Source organism: Perognathus longimembris, chromosome 11 (genome assembly GCF_023159225.1).
Source record: "Perognathus longimembris pacificus isolate PPM17 chromosome 11, ASM2315922v1, whole genome shotgun sequence".
In the NCBI taxonomy this organism is placed as follows: domain Eukaryota; kingdom Metazoa; phylum Chordata; class Mammalia; order Rodentia; family Heteromyidae; genus Perognathus; species Perognathus longimembris.
Genome location: NC_063171.1, coordinates 63,909,583 through 63,929,729, shown reverse-complemented (window position 1 = coordinate 63,929,729; position 20,147 = coordinate 63,909,583). Strand labels below are relative to the sequence as shown.

The 20,147-nt window shown below is 38.7% G+C and overlaps 1 protein-coding gene across 6 annotated transcripts in view; it reads right to left on the bottom strand.

Annotated features, from left to right (window-relative positions):
- Kcnt2 (potassium sodium-activated channel subfamily T member 2) overlaps window positions 1-20,147 on the bottom strand; it is a 274,397-nt gene that overhangs the window by 172,169 nt on the left and 82,081 nt on the right. For 4 of the 6 annotated variants that reach the window (XM_048357403.1, XM_048357404.1, XM_048357406.1 and 1 more), the window contains exons 2-4: window positions 10,564-10,643; window positions 8,265-8,364; window positions 900-948 (exon numbers count right to left, since the gene is read on the bottom strand). In XM_048357403.1, the coding sequence (XP_048213360.1) occupies window positions 900-948; window positions 8,265-8,364; window positions 10,564-10,643 (229 nt within the window). Of the gene's footprint in view, window positions 1-899; window positions 949-4,843; window positions 5,025-8,264; window positions 8,365-10,563; window positions 10,644-20,147 lie in introns of those variants that run through there. The other 2 variants (XM_048357408.1, XM_048357407.1) reach the window with 2 other exon arrangements.

Here is a 20,147-nt window from a genome sequence, read left to right as displayed (position 1 = left end):
GGTGTGAGAGTAAAAGGCTATATTTTCGACAAAAATGTAAATACCAGGAAAGATTTATGTAGGAATGTGACATTTAAACAAAAATCAATAGGAACCAATATAAAAATCAACTTCACCTCAGTAAACCATGACAGGACCACAGGAAAATTTTGATTGCATAATTATCACAATGCACATTCAATCAATTACGACATGCGCGAACGTCCCAATCAGCATGCCATTAAAAAGTAAGACACAAATACGTGATCTGAGAGTGTTCTGAAGAAAGCTCCTAATCAGGGAATCTCAAAGTTCTTCTGCTTCTCCCACACCCTCAGTTGTTTTTGAATCTCCACTCTGAAGTGTGTTACAGAATTCTGGGTAATTGCTTAAAAATGTAATTCAGACAGGCTGATACGGCTCCTAGTCTCCTACTCTTTCTTCAGGACTCTTCCTACGGAAGAGCGTTTTGTTCTTCTATTTGCGCCATTAGCTGCTTGGGAAACAAGCTCTCACTGCCAGTGTCAGGGCCCACTCATCCATTCAAAAACTCCCTGAAGGACTCGACCGTGAGTCTGGGAAGGCATGGGGAGAAAAGTAGAGACAGTTTACAGGCCTTGGTCTTCAAGGAAATACAAAACAGAAATCTACAATCAAGGCAGTTTGGAAAAAAAAAATAAAGCCTTATGTTTATTTCCTCTACACTCCTACACTGTGTGGAGTCTACTCGGGATCAGGAGGAAATCCTCAACTGCGGAAAACATGACAAAAGCAATGAAAACATTGGTCTGAAATACGAATAAAAGTTAAAGGGAGGGACAAACTTGTTTTGAATCTCAACAGTTCTTTCTACAGTCATATAGCTTTATGAAACATGATTCGACCCAGAAATGTAGGAATAAGACAAAAGGAGACCTAACCTGCAATCCCCAAAGAGGGAGACTTCTATTCACCCAAAAGATATGAGACCTGGGAAAAGAAACATATAAATATTAGTTTAAAAACTAAGTTATGAAACATTCATTCTTTTAGAGATTTCAATTAATGTTTGAAGGTCTAAAATAATGCTAACATTAAAACGATAATGAAATATGAAAATCACCTTTAGAAAAATTTCACTGATCTTTGCTTTTCTTTGTAATAATACTCATCTGGGGCTGGGAATATGGCCTAGTGGTAAAGTGCTTGCCTCGTATACCTGAAGCCCTGGGTTCGATTCCTCAGCACCACATATATAGAAAAGCCAGAAGTGGCACTGTGGCTCAAGTGGCAGAGTGCTAGTCTTGAGAAAAAAGAAGCTCAGGGACAGTGCTCAGGCCCTGAGTTCAAGCCCCAGGACTGGCAAGAAAAAAATGCTCATCTGTATTCCAGCAAAACCCATCTTCTTTTTTAATATATATATTATTATGCTTAAATAGTTGTCCAAATGAGTTGCCATTTAACAAAGCAGTCTATGAACACATTGCATCTTGATGATGTCACCCCTTTCAACATTCTCACCCATCTCTACCCCACCCCTTCCTTCACGCTTCTTCATTTTGTAAGATTTGCCTTGAATATTATGAGTGCGGTCTCCCTGACTTTCTCTCTTCATTTGTCTGCCCCCCTCTCCTTGACCATAACCCCCTCTTTTGAGGATCCATTTCCTGGTGTTTATTTTGTGGGACTGTGAGATAGCCTCTTTTCATTTCAATTTTGGTTACTGTTAAAAATGAATGTAAATAAAATAGGTCATTACTTAGATATTGATATAGCCTGCAAGGAGAAAGAAAAACAAACCCAGCCCTTTAGCAGGTAACTCTTCATTGAATACTCATATAAGGATCTTCTACAAATCTGTTTTATTTTTCATTGAGGTTTTTGTTGTTGCTGTTGTGGTTTTGTGTTACTACCGGGGCTTAACGCGGGACTTGGGCTCTGTCCTTTAGCTTCTTCACTCAAGGCTGACTGCAATTCCTTTCCCAGGATTCTAAGTTAGTCTCTCCTGGACTAATTTAGGATCCTGATTCCAGCCGCCTGCATAGTTAAGATTACAGGCATGAGCCACTGGCACTCAGCTATTTTTTAAAGTTTTAAATGTGTTAATAGTTGTGTAATAAAAATTCAATGGTATAAATAATCAGCATAAATTCAGTAATTGAGAATAGAGGGCATATTACTATTTCAGATTTGTATTTCTATGAGAAAATTTAATATATTACAAAAATCAGTGACTGACACTGGCACAAACATTATATAGTAATACACAAGTGTCTCCTCCAAATACTGTTAACAAGCAGAGCTCTGTGGTTCACGCCTACAACCCTAGATACTCAAGAGACTGAGATTTGTAGATCATGGTTCAAAGCCAGCCTGGGCAGAAAAATCCATGAGACTCATATCTCAAATTAACCAGCAAAAACCCAGAACTGGAGGTGGGGTTCAAACCTGAGCAAACAATCCAAGTAAGAGCGGAAGGCCATGAGTTCAAACACCAATACAGACACACATGCACACACACACACACACACACACACACACACACACACACAACCAAAATCCTTGTCACGGAAACCCAGACTTATTCAAGTGTACTAATCTCCTTTCCATTACAAGGCCTTTTAATCTTCTGTCTAGGAGTCTTAGTTGAACCTTCTTTCCTTCTATCCCTCAGAGAAGGCTCTGAGAATTCCAGTTGACAATGACAGCAACCAATGTCTTAGTGGGGTTTGCCACATCTGTTCTCCACATCTCCCCCATTGAAATGTGGTAACTACTTGAATGCTTGTGTCCTTAATGGATGTGACCACCAACATAACAAGTTCTAGAACATTTAATACTCCATCTATTTTACTCACAGGCACATAGTAGACTAGACATCCATTTTAATGCTGCATGGTGCCAGGCAAGACACAGATAGAGATGATGAGTTCACTGTCTTCCCAACACATTTCTTTTATATTCTCAGTAACATTTGAGAAATCAGGCACAAACAAGGAATGTCAGAGTGGAGGAGGACATATGTTCGGTGTTGGCAGAGAGAGAAATCATGGACTTCAGCAACTTCTAAACTACCGAGTAGAGTAGTCCCCACAAAATACACTGCTAAACATAAGTCTGTGAGCACTTTCAGTGGGAAACTGATACATAACATAGACTTACTAAGAACTGGTTATTTTTAACTGGTGATATAATCTTTCATCTAGGATATTTTCTTGTAAACAGTGGAAATGCCATAGAAATTGTTAAGTAAGATCATATATATATGTATATATGTATATATACATATATATGTTTTAGATAACAGTCTGTCATGAGAGCCAGGAATAGTGGCTCAACCCTATAATCCTGTCTACTCAGGAGTTGAAGCTGGAGAAGATCAAGGTTCTAGGAAAAGCCTGGGCAAAAAGTTGCTGAGAGTTGCAACTGAACCAACAGGGCTGGAGTGGTTGAGTTTTTCTGTAGCCACTGCTATGTCAGAGCTACAGGTAGGAGAATCACAGTCCAAGAACTCATCTGAGAGAAAGAAATCCCATCTAAAAAGAAAAAATAATACTAAAGCAAAAAGCATAGAAAGGGTAGAGTGCCTGCCAGGAAAGTATAATTCTCTGTGTTAAAATAAAAAAAAGACTACGTCATGTCAAAGACATTACAACACATGAAAAATTTCTACATATCTCCAATAGATACAGTTCCGTGAGAGACAAGATATTCCAAGGAAAAGCCACCTTGTCACCAATTGCCTTATTGTTAAATTAGATTTTAAAACAGATAAGAAAAGATATACATTTGGTAGAAAGCTGGTATCCAAACTTTCTTCAAAGAATGGATTGCTCGTGAAAGCCGAATGTTCGTGTGTAATTGGATTCACAAACTCCCCCCATAAGCTGCACCACAAGGAGGGGTAAAGACAAAACGGAAGCCATAATGTGCTTCCAGTCTCATGGATGAGAAGCATAGGGTACGTGTGACTGTAGGACTATTCACAGCAGAAAAGCAACTGCAATCTAATAAGTGAATCTACTAAGTGAATTCAAGTAGCACCCTCATGGCCTTCTAGAACATCATCACGGAGAGGAACTGATACTGCCAGTCACATGTGCTGTACCTATGTACATACAGAGAGACTTCATACAGGACATTTTTTGAAACACCAAAAGTACCTCCTTTGAAGTGTTGGGGGTCTCAGCTAATGTCTACTTCTTTCCCCTGTCATATGGATTCATGTCACCCTAAGCATGAGTCAGTCACTAAACCATGAATTACCAAACAAAAATCACCTTCACAAAACATAACACAGTGAGAAACAGGAACAACTGGAGTGAACAATGTGAACAAAGCCATTTCAGTTGACGACTTGCTCTGAGACTAAGCAAACGAGAACTATTCAACTGTGAGTATTATCAACTGAGAGTAATAAAAATAGAGTTGGGTGCCTGGGGCTGACCCCTGTAATCCTAGTTACTTAGGAGGCCAAGATCTAAGGATCACAGTTCAAAGCCAGGCTGGGCAAGAAAGCCCATGAGACTCTTATCTCCAATAAAGTACTCAGAAAATACCAGAAATGACATGGTGACTCAAGTGGTACTGCACTACCAACCTTGAATAAAAAGAAACTCAGACTCAGAGCCCGAGACCTGAGTTCAAGCCCAAAGACTGACACCAAAAAAAAAAAAAAGGTTTATGTGTTTCCTGCTTCCTGCCTTCACCTCTGTCATCTGATGCACAAAGCACAATAATCCTTTTAATAATTTTTAAAGTGGAACACATGCAGCTTCACGTCCCATCTTTTGATCTAACTGGTACCCTACATGCCGCGGTGCCTGTCCTTGGCGAACACCTTAGAATCCTAAAGCGGGTTTTGCACCCTCGGCCCGGTTCCTACCTGCACAATGCCAGACCGTAACAGTAAAATCATTTTCCTATCCTTCCGTTGGTCCATTGAGTGACATTTTCACAGAGGTTTTGATTCCTGAGGGAGATTATAAATAAAGCCAGACAGCGCAAAATATCTGCCACCCTATCATGTCAGAAGCTCTAATTCAATAAACCCCTCTGCTGAGGGAGCTTCCTTATAAACTCTGCGCCCATCAAGGTTACTCTGGTTTTCATTACCCAGGACTGCATTGACAATAAGATCTAAAAAGGAACCATAAGTTAGCTTGTGGTATTTGTTTTTAATTCCAGTAATCTGATTTGTCAAATGTATATCCTCTATAATTATGGCTAAATACCCTGAGCAATATCACATACAAATTCACTGTAGCAGACATTGGTCCTCTTACTGTTTCCATATAATCATCTCACCTGCCGGTGCCTCCTACTACACCCCCCCCCTCCAACTTGGAAAGGTTCTTCATGAATCATTACATGATTTTTCCCTCGTGAGAATATTTTATTTTTAAATCATCAAGTTGAAGAAAATCAACTGTGGTATGTTAGCAGGAGGATTCTTTCTTTCATGTTCACCGTCCATGCTCCTTAAAACAGAGTAACACATGCATCGCGTGCGTGATGACATCACTGGGCGGTGATGCTCCATCTTTGCATTATGTAAAATATCATTACAATCGTTTACTATTACTCGTGGGGCCAGACCGGGCAGATTCAGGCCAACCCCTTAAGCCATCCTTGAATGTCAAGTCCAACAGGGAAAAACAAACAAGCAAATAAAAACTTGATTAAAAAAATAATAAACAAAATGTATCCAGTGACTAACGTATGAAACTGTAACCTTTCTGTACATCAGTTTGATAATAAAAATTTGAAAAAAAAAATAATAATAAACAGCCTATGTCCAGTAAGTAAACTAGAAGTGCTGCTGGAGGAGATAAATGAAAAGAATTCTAGCAGAACCTGAGAAGAGATTCCAATTTTAAATAAAATGCTTACTATGACTGTGTGAACAGCTAGTTACGATGAGCCAACGTGCCTTGTATCATCCGATCGCCAGAACACTACAATGGCAGCGAAAGCAGGAAGGCCCTGACCAGCAGAGCACCGCCAGGGTGCAGGGAATGGTCAGGATGGAGGAGCTCAGGGTGATTCGTGGCCATTTTGGCGCTTGAGGTGGAGCAGCATGGAGCCTGGGCTTAGATTGAGCAGGAGGGAAGAACGCTCACTTTGAGAATGAGCCCAAAGGGAGCAAAGACAGAACTAGAAGTCTAAATCTGAGGGGGTGGCCGAGGCCAGGCTGGCCGCCCCAAGGAGGGGGTGGCCCTTGGACGTGACCAGATGCCCATTCTGTCCCATGCAATATGGAAGACACAGCAGAAGGGGGCCGGCATAGGAAGAAGTCTGAGATGTCCTTCAGCAGCCGGGAAGCTGAAGATGCGAATGCCGGGGGAGATGGAAAGGCAATAGCTGCCTTGGTCACTGAGTGAACGTAGGCTAAAGGGCACAAGATCCATCCGGCAGGTCTGAATACAGAGAGGAGGAAGTATAAAAATATCTCTGATTCTTCTGATTAAACGTAGGAATGATAAAATATGTATTTCAGGAAATAGCAAGAATCTCAAGATGTACAATCTTTCCACAGGTTGAAAATGCCCTTGGAGTGCTGGGAAGGTTGGCACAGGCCTGGAATCTTAGCTACTGGGGAGGCACAGGTCAAGAGGGCCATGGCCTAAGGCCACCCCAGAGAAGACTTCACGAGATCTCATCTCCCCCAAGAGCGTGGTGCTCTGGCATGCATCAATCTCCCCAGCCATGTAGAAAGCAAACAGAGGAGGACTGTGTTTCAGGCCAGCTGATAATAAATGGGATGCCTTATCTCAAAATTAAGCAAGCACAAAAAGCAGGAGGTATGGCTCAAGTGATAGAGGTCCTAATCAACATGCAAGGTCCTGAGTTCAAAACCTAGTACCACTAAATATAGAGATAGAGATAGAGATAGAGATAAAGGTAGATAGATAGATAGATAGATAGATAGATAGAAATAGATAGATAGATATGTGTGTGTATATATATGTGTGTGTGTGTGTATTCCTATACCTATGAATGGTCTTGTGTACCTCTATCTTGACTTACCTGTAATATGATAATAGAGCATGGTAAGTACTCAACAAAGACAATGTGAAATATCCATCATTAAAATCATTACGCAATTATTTTATAAGGAGTCATCACACAGGTCATTCGTTCACTGCCTGGTAAAAATTCTTATATGATAATCTTTATCTCCATACTTTTGAATAAATGCAAAGAAGTCTTTACTATCAAAACAGGCTCAAGAGTCCCCAAATGACTCAAATGCATATTATAAGCTATTTTTCCACTTTCACATTTAATTTTTTAATTACTTGAGGGTAAGATTTCACAATGAAAGACAAACACTTGTGGAAGAAGTTATCCGTCACGTTTAGGTTTCTGCTTAGAAAACCATTGTAAAATTAACATGTTGGTGGGGTGATGGTGTCAGATGAAGCATCTCCTTAGACACCCGTATGAAAGGGCAGAGCGTGGCAAGAGGAAGTCCATAAATGAGTAAAAGTTCAATTTAAGACAAACCACAGGATTGCAGATGAAAAAAGCAGGCAAAAATCAATTGGTATAGTTTAATTCAACAGAAAGAACTGCACAGGCCACGACTGAAACTAGAGATGTGAAATGTGAGTCTCAAAGCTTGCTTTTGTGCTTCTATTAAAGAATTTCAATCATAGTATAACTCCAGTATAACTGGAAATATCAAAACAATCCAGCATATTCCAGATTGAGCCTTCAAGTAGTAGACACAGATCAAGAAGAGAACTGCATTCAGGTCTTTAAAAACACAGAGACTACTGGACACTGATGGCTCACACTTGAAACCCTAATCTATTCTGGCAGCTGAGATCTGGGAATCACGAAGATTCAAACCTGCCTAGGTAGAACAGTTAGACTCTTATCTCCAATTAACCACCAACAGTCTAGAAGTGGAGCTGTGGCTCAAGTACCAGCCTAGCAAAAGCAGATACTCAGGGCCTACTATCTGAGTTCAACCACTATACTGGCATGTCAGACACACACAGACATACACACAGAATGAGTTATTCTGAACAAAATTATTTCCAGCATCTTGCATAGCAATACCACTTTGATTATTCAGAATAACAGTATTATCACTGGACAACTAAATAACCATTAAAAGACAAAAGGTATACAAAGAACTTACAAACATTATATTAATGTATTACCTGAAACCCAAATTGGTTTGTGACAAACATCTCCCCTCCTTGAAAAAAAAGATTAATTCTACAACTCATCCTTCAAAATGCATGTAATACAATTCAAAATAAATACAAGAATTCCAGACAAAGGTACCTTACCATTCATTTCCTTGTGAAGGGCTTTCTAGTAGCACTCGGATTATGTATAATAAGCAGCTTAATAATTTGAGAGAAAAATTGAACAGACGTATTCTTAGACCTTTGAACAAACAACAAAAGTTTGATTTTCATTTGAACTTAGTTCGTGAAAGACTACAAAGGATTGTCAAATACACTGACTTTTAGTAAAGCACTTACTTAGGTTGTATTTAGAAATTGCAATGCTGTAATTGTCTGAACTCAGTGAAGTTCATGGGAGGTGCACTTTACTTAGCTGAGAGAGCTCCGCAGAACACATGCACTGCAAATGGCAGTCAACCTTGTTTCCTGAAAGGAAGTGTGGGTTTCCGCAACTAGAAGTCGCAACGCATGAGTCCCATTGAGGCTGGTTGGAGTATGTTTATAACTTGAAGCATTTTATAGATGCATGAATTGGGGAATAAAACTGAGCCATTTAAAAAAGTCTAGCTTCCTACATGTATGTAGAATAAATAAAAAAAATCTTGGAGCGCCAGGGCACCTTGTAGATTTGCTAACAGGGAAATTATAGTTACATTTGTGTAATTATATGTGATATTTTAAATTATATGTTTGCATGATGGTATATACCAATTTATATAATTACATGTTGCATATTAATTGTATAATTATAGAGAGATAACGCATAATAGGATGCTGAGAAACGTACCAATTCTCTCTCTTTCTCCCCACTTCCTGCCTCTTTCTTGCCCTCCTGCATTTTGAATTGAGCCAATTGAACCTTGTCATTTCCTTAGGTTAAATGTCAAGGAAACGTGGTGAAAATGAAGACTGCCACACATGTATATCTCTCAAACTATTTAGGTCACAATTGTACAGCCCATAATACTTAATGATGATGAAGAAGATTAATTAAGGTTAAGCAAAACACTCTTAAAGGCTGATTAATAGGACCATTATCATGCCAGCAATTAGACAGTGATATTTGATTTGTACATTTTGAATAAAATTTGGAGAGAATACATCCTATAATTATTTCCCAATTAATCCAGAAGTAAAATGTCACTTCATTTTTTTTACAACACTGTCTGTGAGTGTACTTTGTAACCTTTCTATAGAAAGGTTAATGCTTAGTTATATGATTTTTTTCTGGGTTTTTCCTATTGAAATACTGAGTATATTTTATGAGTTAGCTTCTTTATGACAGTCTTTTACCTTATTAACAGATTTGCCTTTGTTTCCTGTGAATGGTTTTCCTTGGCAGTCAGGTGAGAATTCAAGCAATACAATTCATCTTTTTCTGAACGGGAAAGACAGGACTATCTACTATTAAAATCTGAGACGTCTTCATTCAGACAACATGGCCCCGTTAGGTGATATTTACCCATGAGGCTTTCTTGGGTAACCTGTAAATAACCAGGCTACGAGGGCTGTAATTACTACCAGCTTTGACTCTGAAGCTAACCTGCCATTAAGAACATCTAGTGGGTGGACTTTAAATCTTAAATACTCCCAGAAGGCAGTCTTTGGATAACCTCTCACAAATCAGGACAAAGTAATTTTAATACTCTAAAAGGGCTCCGGTGTCAAAATTCAGATAGATTAATATCTACATAAATACAATGCAGGTCTCCCAGTTATGGAAATTGTAAGCAGTGATCATAGTAGTATGATCAATAGTCCATATTAAGGCAAGTCATCACTGAACTGTGACCTTGAAAGGGTAGGGGTTATGACAATATCACATCCCTTTGAATTTCCAGAGTTCCCTAAGTGTATTCCATAAGTGTCATTGGGATGGTAAATTCTAAGATTCACCCTATACTTACTAGCTAATTCAAATTCCCCATCAGAAGGACCCCAGTATTCTGTAGATATCAGAGTGCCATCGCTGTTCTGATTCTTTAACTCTTCCTGATGGACTGAGAAATTTATCCTTCACTGTAGCAGGTCAAAACATGGAGCCTTGCCCATATGGTATTTCACATGCCCCTCAGACTTACAAGTGGGACTTCTCTCATTTACATTAGCATCCTCAATGTCTGTACAAATTCAAACAGCCCACACAGGGGCCTGCAGAATCGTCTGGGATTTGGAAAATTGAAAGTGTGTAAGTAATATTCACTTTACTAGATTTCACATTTAGGGTTCCTAAAACATTCACTCCAGTAGATTTCGCAGATATAGTTCCTATGATTTTATTGTCTGTCAAGCAATCTCATCACATTTTTTTGCTATGTGAAAATTTGTTTTGCACAGCTGGAATTTTGAGGTAGAAGTATTTACGAACAAATAAGACAGGAATGAAAGAGAAACTTACTTGATCTCTGGTTTTTAATGAAAAATAGCTTTAATCTCTCTTTAAATGTGTTTTCATTCATGTAGAATTCAACTTGTACCCTGCAATAGAAAAAAATGCAAATGCATATATTTAGGTAAATCCAACTGTTTTTTAATTTGACAAAGATAAATATAGACCAACTTTGCAATTCCCTACTTAACATAAATAGTAATATACTAACATAAAATTCTTTAATTTAATAAAGTAGACTCTTAGACTGAATTACACAGCACAGAAAATGAGAATAGAATACAATATACTGCTGATATTTTAGAAAGGAGCAGTTGCCTTCTAAATTTAAATATTTAAGTAGTTCAAATGCAGTAATTTTAATTATGCATACTAATGAGTGTCATGAATGATAGAGGTCATTCAAAACTATGATTAGACATGGTGATCTCATTTGCAATAACCAAAAGAGTTCATGTCTTTCCATTTTTTCCACTTTAAGAATCACTTCAATGGTTGAAAACATCATGCTGGATATCCAAGATTCACTTGAAAATCAAAGACCGAAGATTTATTTCTAGCAAGTTCTTTGCTTCAACGAAATCCTAGCAGGACACACTGTTTACTATGACCTTTTCTTGTTTACTAACTTGGCACCATACCCACACATCCACAAAGGATTGCTAACAGAAAGTAGATTGTTAAATACCCCATAGGGGCTGGGGATATGGCCTAGTGGCAAGAGTGCCTGCCTCATATACATGAGGCCCTGGGTTCGATTCCCCAGCACCACATATACAGAAAATGGCCAGAAGGGGCGCTGTGGCTCAAGTGGCAGAGTGCTAGCCTTGAGCAAAAAGAAGCCAGGGACAGTGCTCAGGCCCTGAGTCCAAGCCCCAGGACTGGCAAAAAAAAAAAAATACCCCATAGATTATGAAGAAGATGGCTAGTATACTGAATATTACATATTTAGCCCACTATGGAATAAAATCAACAGTCTAAAAGATATTACTCTAGTGCACATATTAGCTTGTTCTCTAAAGTCTTGAAAACTCTGCTTTGTGTTATAGGAATGCATTTGATACTTAGAAAAAGGAAAATTACTTTTCAGTGTGCAATAACATGGTAGCAATTATCAACCGTCGTAGTTTCACGTATATTTATTTTAGGTTAGGAATCGAAAGACAACTAAGAAAGCATTTTGATATCTGCATAGGCAAAAAAATTACTTTTATTGTTCCAAGTATCACAACATTTTTAATCCTTATACTAGATAGGTTTGGGAGCTTGTGGCTGGGTTGGATTGTTTCGTTTTGCTTTGTTCTTTGTAAGAAAACTTGTGAGAGAAGCTGAAAGAAGAAAACAATAAGTGACATGTAACATGCTCTCGTACTACAGAGATATTTCAGGCCTGTTTTCTCCTCTACTGTCTTATGCACTCAAGAGAACTTAGGAAGATACAAAAATTAGCCTCACTGTGCCACAAATGCAATGCAATCCAGTGTTTATATCAATAATGACCCCTGCTCTACTTATTATGTCTTCTAAAAACTTGAACACCTCTAATGTTTTTCTTCTTCTCCCTAAAAAATTTGAACTTCCATTTTTTGCCATTCTGCACTCCCTCTTTTTCTTCACCTCATATAAATAGGGGGAGAAAAAAATTACAGTAAAATAAGTTTTTACAGGATAACTTTTCCTGAATACTCACTCAACTTTACAAAAACAAAGCCTGTGAACACACACTCAGACCCAAATGCCATTAACATCTTGGAAATCCTCCCCTTCAATTGGTCTGTTTTACTTGTTCGCTAGATGAAAAATGAGTTAATTTAAGATTAACTAACCATAATACAAATATCAAGCTAAACTGGTTAAAGTTTATTATGGATAGCAAAGCAAATTTGAGAGAGGACATGTGGCCATTACACAAGTCATTTAGCAAAGGCCATGCACATTTGCTTCCTCAAATGATCAAATTTGTAAGGACGTGTATCCATCCTGCAGATTGGATCTGGAATTCAGTGCTGGGTTTGTGCAGATCAATGTTATTGCAATGGAGTGATGACACAGTTGAAAAAAGCCAGTACTGGAAAATATAAAAAGGATCAATTACTCCGTAAATGACCCAGATTGGAATACACTCACAAACTGTGGGTGATTTCCTACAAGTAAAAAGCATTTTCCAGGGTCTGAGCTCTCTCAAATGACTTATGAGTTCATACCCACCCCCTTCACCATAAAATGATATGAAGAAAAACCACTGGCTAACTTTATGCTCTCATATTTACAGAAATATGGCTGAAACACAAAAATACACTATATAATGGGGTTTAAAGCCAGAGTCATAAACAAAAGGGAAGCTAACAGAATCTTTTTTGATCCATTGGTGTAGAAAACATTGGTCCATTGTGAAGAAAACAATCATCCTCCAGGTTTCCTCTTACATAGTACAGACTAGAGCCTTCTTTGGCCTCATCCATTGGAGTCCTCCATTTCCAAGGCACGCTAGCTCTATGGCTCACCTTAGAAAATTTCCCTGCTACCCAATGGACTCAAATTTGGTAGATTTAGTGGCTAATCTGTCAAAAAAATTGCCATTTTAACTAATTGTAAATACCTCTCAATATTAATGGTGCCTCTCTACTTTCGGGTCTTGTTTTTCCCTTCCCTCCTCTCCCTATTTTTCCTTTTCCCTCCCTCACTTCCTTCCCTCTTTGCTACCATTCTTCCTTTCCTCTCTCCCTCTCTTCTTCTCCCTCCCTTCCTTTCTCCTTTTTTCATCCTCCTCCTCTCCCTCCTTCTTTCCTCCTTCCCTCCCTTTACTTCTCTATTTTCACCTCCTTTAGCTCACTTCTCACTTGCTCCATCCAACTTCATTTGAATTTTATATCACCTAGTATGTCATGTTTTGAACAGTACAGTTAGACAAATCTAACTACAACACTTCCTAACCTGACATTTTTATTACATGTTTATATAAAAGATACCATTTAGGATCATTTTGTCACATTTATCCTAACTCACCGTTATCACTCGCTGGCATCTTCTATTGAAATATGTTCTCATGCTTCTATTGAAATATGTACTCTGTTAACGAGTTTGTTATTCTATATAGGTCGTTGCTATCTGTTTTTGTAGCACTTGCTTCTTGGTATTTTATCGTTGTGGTTTCTGCGTTGTGAATGTTTTTCTCTATTTGGATGTGGCCATGCATGTCTGTCATGCCAGCCCTCAGGAGGGGAAGGCACGATCATCAAAAGTGTGTGGCCAATCTAGGATGTGCAGTGAGCTCCAGACTGGGCTAGAGAAGAAATTATATCGGGAAAACAGAATAACAGTACTCTTCTGACTAAACATAATTTTTCTTTTGTATTACAAATGGAAATTTGACTTAATCCCCTTCTATTATACGTGTATCAATTTTGTTTTCATGTCTCTTCTTTGGTGTTTTGGACAGACAAAGGTGGTGATATTCTACAGTATTTCTATTTGTATTTTACCCTTGTTGTCCTATTACATTAACAAATTCCTTATAGAAAAAATGTTAAGCAATTGTGGTATATATAACTTCCTTACAAGCAGATGACAATACTGTGTCAGCAATGATTCTGCTGTTGATTCTGGGATTGTAATATTTGTACTTTACTAAAACTTTTAACAGATTGTTATTTAAAAAATACCTAACCTACCTTCATCTATCAGGCTGAAGGTAACTTGTGGCTTTTTATTGCTGAATTGTTGAATTATTTTATTCAAAAATAGTTGAAAGTCTTCTTACTATGTCTAATATATGATTTCTTCTTGACAAACTTTTCTGATGAGATTTTGTTTCACTTCAGAGTTGATAATCAACCTCAGGACTTATATATACTAGGCACATGTTGTACTGCTAAGCTCCAACCCAGTCCTTGGTTTTCAATCCTCTTGAAAGAAGTTATTTCGGTAACAGTAAGCTAGACAGGTAACATACTGGTGAATTCTTTTTCCTATATATTTTATGAACTTTGCTTCTATCCCTACAACTGATTGATTGCAATATTCTTAGGTTATTTTTAATATCTTCAAATATGAATTAAAAACCATTGGATTTTCATACTCTGTAATAATTGTAATTACTGCTTATATTTTGAGAGGATATATCTTTTATACATTTCTCCTAACACTATCAAGTTGCCTTAGTGTCCATTTTCATGTCAGACATTTTTGTCCCATCAATTTTGTTCTCATTACAGTGCTCTGGTATGTGGATTTTGTGTAAAAGCCACTCTAGATGAAGATGCTGTTAAATAAATTGTAATTTTCCTATTTCATCCTTAAGATGCTTATTTAATAATTGTAAAAGAGATTTCACCATCTTAACAACACCTCGACACATTTCTGTGCTTTTATGTCATGGATTTCTCCTAAATCCCCACCTGGTGCTCTGATTCCATGAGTAAAGACAGAATGGACACTCTGTTTATGGGGAAACCATGCAACCTATGTTTTCTTGGGTCTGGCTTACTTCATTTAATATAATTTTTCCATGTCTTTTCCTCATTTGTTGTAAATAAAAAGTGCCTATAAATCTACAAGTAAACACACTGGGTGGTAAAAGACAAAAAGTATTTACTTGGACATGACAAACTATAGAGGACACTAGGCATTCACATAGTGAGACCAAAGGAGGATATTCTTAGGAGAGGACCATAATGGTTCAATAGTGCTGGATGTATTTTATTGCCTTATGCTGATTATGGTACTCTACAGACTTGAATCACATACTCCAAAGGATATATGGAAGTATTACCTCCTAGTATTTCAGAATGTGCTCTTACTTCAGAATAGAGTCATTGCAGATATAATTCGTGATATTAAGATGAGATTACACTGGAATGGATCCTCAAGCCAATGTGATCCCTGTTTTTACACAAAAAGGAAGACTTGGGTGCAGAAATGAATGGATGGGAAGATGGCATATGTGGAGAGCCAGAACTGTAGTGACATTAACACATTCAAAAGAATTCCTGGGTCATCAGAAGCTAGGAAAGGCACTTAAGGGCAAAACTATCCAGCACCTGCAGTTCAAGTATCTGGTCTCCATATCTGTAGGTCAGTAAGCTCTATAGTTTTCAGGCACCTTGTTCATGGTCACTGGTTATGGAAATTCACAAAGTCTTTTATGTGATGGCGGTAGAAGTGTTCTCACACAAACCAAGTAAGTCAACTCCAGCAGGAACTTCAAGGAAGCCAGCTCCACGCTGAGTTCTGAGTTTCCTCACACTTATCCTTGTATATCATGTAATACTTGGGATCTACTACTCATTACAGATTGCTGGTCAGATTCACGAACAGATGCTGAATGGGGCCTCCAATTCTTCCTGGAGGATTCTTAGTCAGTAATACAGTGAGTGGAATAATAATGTCAAAATTTGAAATCCAGATTTTCAGTGAGTTGACTCTGGAAATTTCTTTTCTTCTTCCAATTTGATGTCTCTTGTGACTAATGTTTAATTCTCTGCTGGCTTTTCTTTGAACTTTACTAATTTAGATGTACCTGCACATTTATCAACCCATGATTCTATTTATTTTTATCATATTCATTACATTTATGATTATCGTGCATATTTGTAGTGCATTGACATTACAGTGCACTACCGCTCACTCATTTAATTTGCTAAATTCCATTGATGTTTGTAAGCTACAGGTGACTTGGGTTGAGGAGACATCAGTTCTGTTTTATGAAAAAGAATCAGACTCACCATTTCAGCAAGACTCCTAATTTGTTTATCTATGTCTGGAACTAAGTTAGGATTCTGGATTTCCTCTGTGTCTTCACTTCATTCACATGTCATTAAATAAGGGGTCTATGTCATTTGCTAACTATTACCAAAGAGCTCTGTGAACACCAGATCCCCATGAAGGAAGTGTATGTCGGTTTCTATCCTGTGATTTCTCACCAGCTCATTATCCACTTCCAAATATTCCCTGCTACCTCTGGCAATAAACAATACTTCAGTTGTGTTGATACTGGTGATCGGTCCCAAGGCCTCACACTTCAATGGAATGTCACTTGAGCGAAGCGCTGGAGTCCTTTCGGTTTTAGATTTTTTTACAGCAAGGGTCTTGCTACCCCCTGCAATTCCCCTACTTCTATCCACAAGTAGCTGTAAATCAAGGTGTGTTCCAGTGTGCCCACTAGAATGAAGCCACTTAAAACAATCCCTTAATTGAGGCTTGTAAAAATAAATCAAGAAGTAGGCCAACCATCCTTTTATTTTTATTTTAGTAAAAACAGTTTCACCAAGTTGTGCTCAAGGGCTCCCCACGTTTTTTGTTTCTGACCTTCAGATGTGTATCCTCAAGCAGGTTCATTTTAAGGTCTGGCAGGCTCTCCATTTTCCATGATTTTTAACATTCAATTCCTTCACAACTACTCAACTTTCTGGACCCCTTTAGCTGGGTCCATCTTAAATGGAAGTGGAGATTAATTGAATGGGTTTTCTCAGCATTTTAAAAAAGTAAAAGAATAAAATCAGTTTGGAGGAACTAGTTCAGCTGCACACACGTACATATGCATGTAATTGCATATGGTATTGTACACAGGGATGCTCCTCGACTCAAGATTTGATTATAGCCTGATAATTCACATCCTCCATGAATTGAAAACATTGTCAGTCAAAAAATGCAATTGAAGCTATAACATCTATCATACAAGCTATCCAGGAGGCTGAGATCTGAAGATCACAGTTTGACGTCAGCCCAGGCAGCAAAGTCAGCCACCAAAAGCTAGAAGAAGAGCTGTGTTTCAAGTGATAGAGCACCAGCCTGAAGTGGAAAAACGAAAGAACAGAGCCCAGACCCTGAATTGAAGCCCCAGTGCCATCATAAAAGCAACATAAAACAAAGAAAAAAATAGCACTGGGTACACCTGCCTTCCAAACACCAAAGCTTATTTAGCTTAGTCCAGCCTACTTACAACATGCTCAGAAGAGGAACATTAGCCTACAGTTAGACAAAAGCATCTAAAACAAAGACTATTTTATAATAAAGGGTAAAGTGTCTCCCGTATAGTTTATTGAATATCTGATTCAATAATAGTAATGCATACATACTGATAAGAGTTCATCGAGAATATGGTTGTCATCCTGGCCATCTCATCCTGAGGCTGATTGATCAAGCTGGCTGCCACCACCCAGAGTCACAATCTTAGTACAGTTTAGACATCTTAGTATATTTTACATGCCTCTGGAAGGTAGAAATTGAAAATTCAAGCTACAATTTCCACTGAAAGTATGTTGCTTTTGCTCTGTCACACGGAAGAATAAAAGTCATTAAGCCCAACTGCTGTAAGGCAGAGACCACCGGTGCACATATGTGTACAGGCACAATGGGTGTGAGCATGCACACATGTGTGTAATATAATGACAAGAGAAGAATGTAGAATGTGAGCCACGTATCATCTTCATATCAATGTATATACAGCTGAGAGCCCACTACCAATGCATTCGCTCTGTGTCTGCCCTGCAATCTGGGATGTGCAGCCAGCAGGAATTCCATAATCCGTGGTTCCCATGGCAAACGCTTTACAAATGCAGCGTGAGTCCTTTCTATTCCAGCCTCTCTGCACTTGGAAAATTTCTGTGCACACGTGGAGTGTCGATTTGTGGACCTGTTTTACTTAAAGCAATGAAATTTAAACAACTTTAGCTTGACTTACATGTGTAAGTGTGGAAAGCAAAAGGTACAGAAAGCTACAATAAGTGCAATGGTACATTTCATCATTCTTCAATTACAAAGTGATTCCGCCTCCTCAGCCCCCCTGCCCATCTGTACAAGAGCAGGACACGCTTGGGCCAAGCCATTAAAGGCAGAGAGTAAAAAAGGAAAATTATACAAAATAGAACATTTATTCATTTTATGGTCCCAAGTACATAATAAAGGGCAGCCAAAATATCCCATTTAGGTTTGTAAGAAATTGAGTTTGATAAGGATTGTGTAGGCTTTTATCCCACTCACACCACTAGTCTCAATAAAAGAAAAGAATTTCCACATGCTTCAGTATGGTTTCTATTATTTTCCTCTCCCCGCCACTTCCTGCTTCCCATTAACGACATCTCAGAGGCCCCTACAGTACAATCCATGCAGACACTGGTCACAGATACACACACACACACACACACACACACATACACACACACACACTTATGCACATTCTGGATATATAAAACTGTTAGTCCTAATAATACACCCTAGCTTATGAAATGACTACATGCGTTCACACACTCACAATAAACCAAACAGCCTCCCAATCCAAATTCATCGTCTCAGCGCAAGGCTTTCTTCCATTTTACTCTCAGGAGAACAGAAGAGAAGAGAAGAAACCCAGAATTCTCAATGTGGATCTTCTCCAAGACTTGAAATTCAAGGCAACATATTCTCAAGGTACTGGGTAGCTACAGCAAGCCACAGCCCCCACCAGCTCACACACACACACACACACACACACACACACACACACACACACTATAGGGAATGGTGAGACCATTGTTTTTAATAAATTGAAGCATTCAATAAACAGTATGAGGCTTTGAGCTGGTGCTGGTGTTCTGTGCCTCTAATCCTAGGTACTCAGGAGGCTCAGATCTAAGGCTCTAGTTTGAAACCAGCCTGCACAGAAAAGCCTGTGATACTCCAACCAATCACCAAAAAGTCAGAAGTTGGGGTGTGGTTCAAGTGGTAGAACACCAGAGTTGCGCAAAAAAGCTAAGGGACAGCGTCCCTAGTATCTTGCCCACCCACACATTTTCTTCTCTCTCTCTCTCTCTCTCTCTCTCTCTCACACAGACACACACACACACACACACACACACACACACAGAGGTTTTGACTTAAGCGAAACGTCCAGCTGTAGGCTAGTGTAATGAGGGCATGTTTAAGGTAGGCCGGGCTAAGCTACAGTATTCGCTAGGCTAGTTGTATGAAACTCGTTTTTTCTACTTGAGAGTTTGGCTCCATTTACTACAGGTGCGTTGGCACATCACAGCATCACAAGTCAAGGAGGATTTGTACTGCCCCAATCCTTGAAAAAATCTTGAGGGAAAATTTAATCATATTTTTTTTTCCTGGAAATAGTGTAGCAAAGCCAGTTTGGAGAGAAGTGTACCTGCTGAGAAGGAAGCGCCTGGTGTTGGGCACGCAGGCCACGTTCAGCAGACTGCAGCGATTCCTACTGAACTAGAAGCCGCCATGGAAGAAAGAACGCACAGTGGAGGAAGGAAGTCAGCGAAATCTACCATGCCTCCCTTGGTAATATAAGATTTTAGGTCAGCACTTCGAAGATCCTCTCCTATTTTTCACTTTCCCGGGAGCAATCATTTCTGAGTGATAAACACTGCTCCCTGGGACCTCTTTTTTGTAGTTGGTACTTGTTTCTTATACTCAAGTAAAGGGTGTACTTTTTAATACCTAGTACTTTTACTCAAGTACAAGTAGACTGTAAGACTTGATACGATAGAGCCAATTGTACTGAATACGTGGAAAGGTAGGATGGCACAAATTGGAGTAGGAGAGGAAATGCAACCAAAAAGAATTTCACAATGAAGTTCATAGGTCTTCAGAGAAGCTTTTAT